Source organism: Halyomorpha halys, unplaced genomic scaffold, assembly GCF_000696795.3.
Source record: "Halyomorpha halys isolate HHAL.00 unplaced genomic scaffold, Hhal_1.1 Scaffold426.1, whole genome shotgun sequence".
Taxonomy (NCBI): Eukaryota; Metazoa; Arthropoda; class Insecta; order Hemiptera; family Pentatomidae; genus Halyomorpha; species Halyomorpha halys.
The window spans coordinates 217,041-219,837 of record NW_027108013.1 but is presented as its reverse complement, the minus strand read 5'-3'; the positions used below and the strand labels follow the sequence as shown (position 1 = coordinate 219,837).

Here is a 2,797-nt window from a genome sequence, read left to right as displayed (position 1 = left end):
TGAAATTAATTAAAATTATAAAAAATATAGTCATCACTTCACATCTATTTTTCTTTACTAATTCTTTTAACTAAATTTTAAGACAAATCATGTAACAAAAATAAAAATATTTAATTTTTAAAAACTCAATAACTAAATCTTGTTCAATTTTATTCATCAGGAATACAGTGTAATATACAGCAATACACAAACTATATCTTGTTTTAAGAAACACAGCATTCTCATAATTTAATATAATATATTTTAATGTTTGAAGAACACTGAATGAAGATACAGGGAGTGGACCTTTGAAGGGGATTGGCTATTAACATTATAGGTGTCAATACCCGAACTGCCGAAGCCCACCTTTCAATTTAAAGTAATCAATTACATGCTTAAAATGCCATCCATAATCCATAGCAGTATATCCGTCTTCGTTTCTAGTACTGAGGGGAGCTCCTTGGTCAATGAGAAGCTTTACAACTCCAAAATGGCCCCATGTGCCAATAGCTCTGTCACTACGCCAACGTGCCTTCCCTGAGCTGCGTAATGTAGCACTGTTGATCCACCATTATCGATATCATTGAGTGTTACTCCTTGGTTAAGGAGAAGCTTTACAACACTCAAATGCCTCCTTAATTATGCTTCCATTAGTGGTCTTCTTCCATCTTCTCCCTCAGCTCTCAGATTTGTTCCATGTTCCAACAGCACTGTAACCACGCCAACATTCCCTCCTTGTGCTGCATAATGTAGGGTTGTGTTTCCATCTTCATCATCAACATTGAGAGGCGCTCCTCGGTCAATGAGTATCTTCACCACACTCAAATGGCCCCTAAATGATGATTCCATCAGTGGTGTTCTACCATTTCTTCTTTAGCACTAAGATGGGCCCCTCGTACCAGCTCTGTCACCACATTACCTTCTTGTGGTGCAAGATGCATAACAGTGTTTCCATAGTTATCTCTATCATTGAATGTTGCTCCACAAACAATGAGAAACTTCACAACATTCAAATGTCTTTCTGCTTTAGCTCTTAAATCTGCCCCATGTTCTAACAGCACTGTCACGTCAGCTCTAGTGCTGCATAATGTAGAGACATATTTCCATAGTTATCGCTATCATTGAGAGGTGCTCCTTGGGATATTAGAAACTTCACAACATCTGAATTGCCCATCAATGATGCTTCCATTAATGACTTTTTGCCTTCTTCACCCTTTGCTGATAGATTTGCACCTAGTTCCAAAAGTGCTCTCACCACACCGATATGCCCTTCCCTTGCTCCATAATGTAGGACTGTGTTTCCATCGTTATCAGTATCATTGAGCATTCCTCCTCGGCTGATGAGAAGTTTCACAACATCCAAGTGGCCAGTACTAGATGCTACCATTAATGGATTATAAAAAGCTTGAATTGTATTTTCAGATTTATAACATATTAGAGAGTCTCTTTATATGATTTCGGAGCTACAAAACATGAAAATGCTTGCTATTTTAAGGTCATGTGAAATTTTTTATTCTTTTTTTTTTTGTAGCATTACATTTTTGGCTCAATAGGGAGTGATCATCCAAAAACACAAAATAAAGTAAAAAAAAAAAAATCACTTGGCACCCGCCACCTGAAAAATAAGCTATAAATGTACCCATAAATAAAAAAGATTGATGACTCTAGTTCTACAGGTTAGAGCTTTTAAAGCTTCTGAGGTTTACTATCACCATTGAAAAGTTAATTTAATAAATAAATACAAGCATGATAGTTTAGGGTGAGATGGGGTAATTACAATAACTCCAAAACTGCAATATTTTATCATTTTCAGTGCAGTAATTTTAGAATTACTTGCCCATCATTTAAAGGGCTAAATGAGAACCCCACAGTGATAAGAGATTTTCCAATAACGATGATTATTCCTTGAGTTTTTTTTTATATACAAATTCCATGGTACACTTTTGCATTGGCCAATTATGGTAAATTTGGAAATAGCGTTCTCATAATATTCAAAGCATTTTCTTGGGAGGAAAATATAGAAAAAATCTAATACACTGGTAAAAAAAATTGTTTCCTACATATTGTTTACTATACAAAAAAAATTGGGAAAATTTATTTTCATTAAGAATTTTGCCTTATATTTTTATTTTAAATACCATTTATTACTTTCCAAATTTTATTGGTGACATCGTAGTCGAAAAAATATCTATGAGGCACATTGGTACTTACTGGTTCATCACACCACATCTCAATAGCATAGGACTAAACCCAGATATTTCAAAAACCCTGGGAGACGATGATAAAACAATAGAATTAGTGTTTCAGTTTCTAAAATCACAACATGTATTGACAAAAATATAACATTGAACGGAAGAAAAAAATAATTTATTTATAATCATAAAAATTCTTTCTTGAGACTGGCAATTTTTTACTAAATAATTCAAAACATTATCCAAATTATAGTCTCAAAACTTTTATTGTTTTTACACGTCCAACGTTTCGGCCAATTCGGCCATCTTCAGGGACAATCTACTACAAAAAGTTTCCATTATATGTGTGATCCTACAACCATTTTAAATATTTAACATTATTATTTATAATTTACCTTACCTTAATTCACTTTGAAACATATTATTTAATCATTCCAAACACTTCATACAGGCTATTCTGCCCAGGTCAAAACACTTTTATCTATGAACAACATTAAAACCATTAGGTAAACTAAATTTTTTTGTTAATCATTATATCTCACATTTGTTTAATTACCCAATAAGTCAAAAATCTATTAAAAATTACAGTCAAAAATATTTCTCATTAACCACTATCATACACTTTT

General features: G+C 33.0%; 1 protein-coding gene and 1 long non-coding RNA gene across 2 annotated transcripts; both read right to left on the bottom strand.

The window, feature by feature from the left end:
- Nucleotides 1-827: 827 nt before the first annotated feature.
- LOC106682584 (ankyrin repeat domain-containing protein 29-like) lies at nt 828-1,366 on the bottom strand. The gene is made up of 2 exons (XM_014423521.1): nt 1,131-1,366; nt 828-1,059 (listed from the first exon to the last, which is right to left on the bottom strand). The coding sequence occupies exons 1-2, from the start codon at nt 1,364-1,366 to the stop codon at nt 828-830; spliced, it is 468 nt and encodes a 155-aa protein (XP_014279007.1).
- A 1,046-nt stretch (nt 1,367-2,412) lies between these two features.
- Nucleotides 2,413-2,796, bottom strand: LOC136795529 (uncharacterized). The gene is made up of 3 exons (XR_010843153.1): nt 2,728-2,796; nt 2,572-2,652; nt 2,413-2,490 (listed from the first exon to the last, which is right to left on the bottom strand). It is a non-coding gene; the product is annotated as an uncharacterized lncRNA (long non-coding RNA).
- Nucleotide 2,797: the final 1 nt, after the last annotated feature.

Bases quoted from the DNA above. Each gene is read 5' to 3' on its own strand.
- LOC106682584 (XM_014423521.1), bottom strand. From the start codon at position 1,366: ATGGTAGCATCTAGTACTGGCCACTTGGATGTTGTGAAACTTCTCATC. The intron at 1,060-1,130 runs GTTTCTAATATC...TACATTATGCAG, and splicing joins GGCAATTCAGATGTTGTGAA to CACTAGAGCTGACGTGACAG.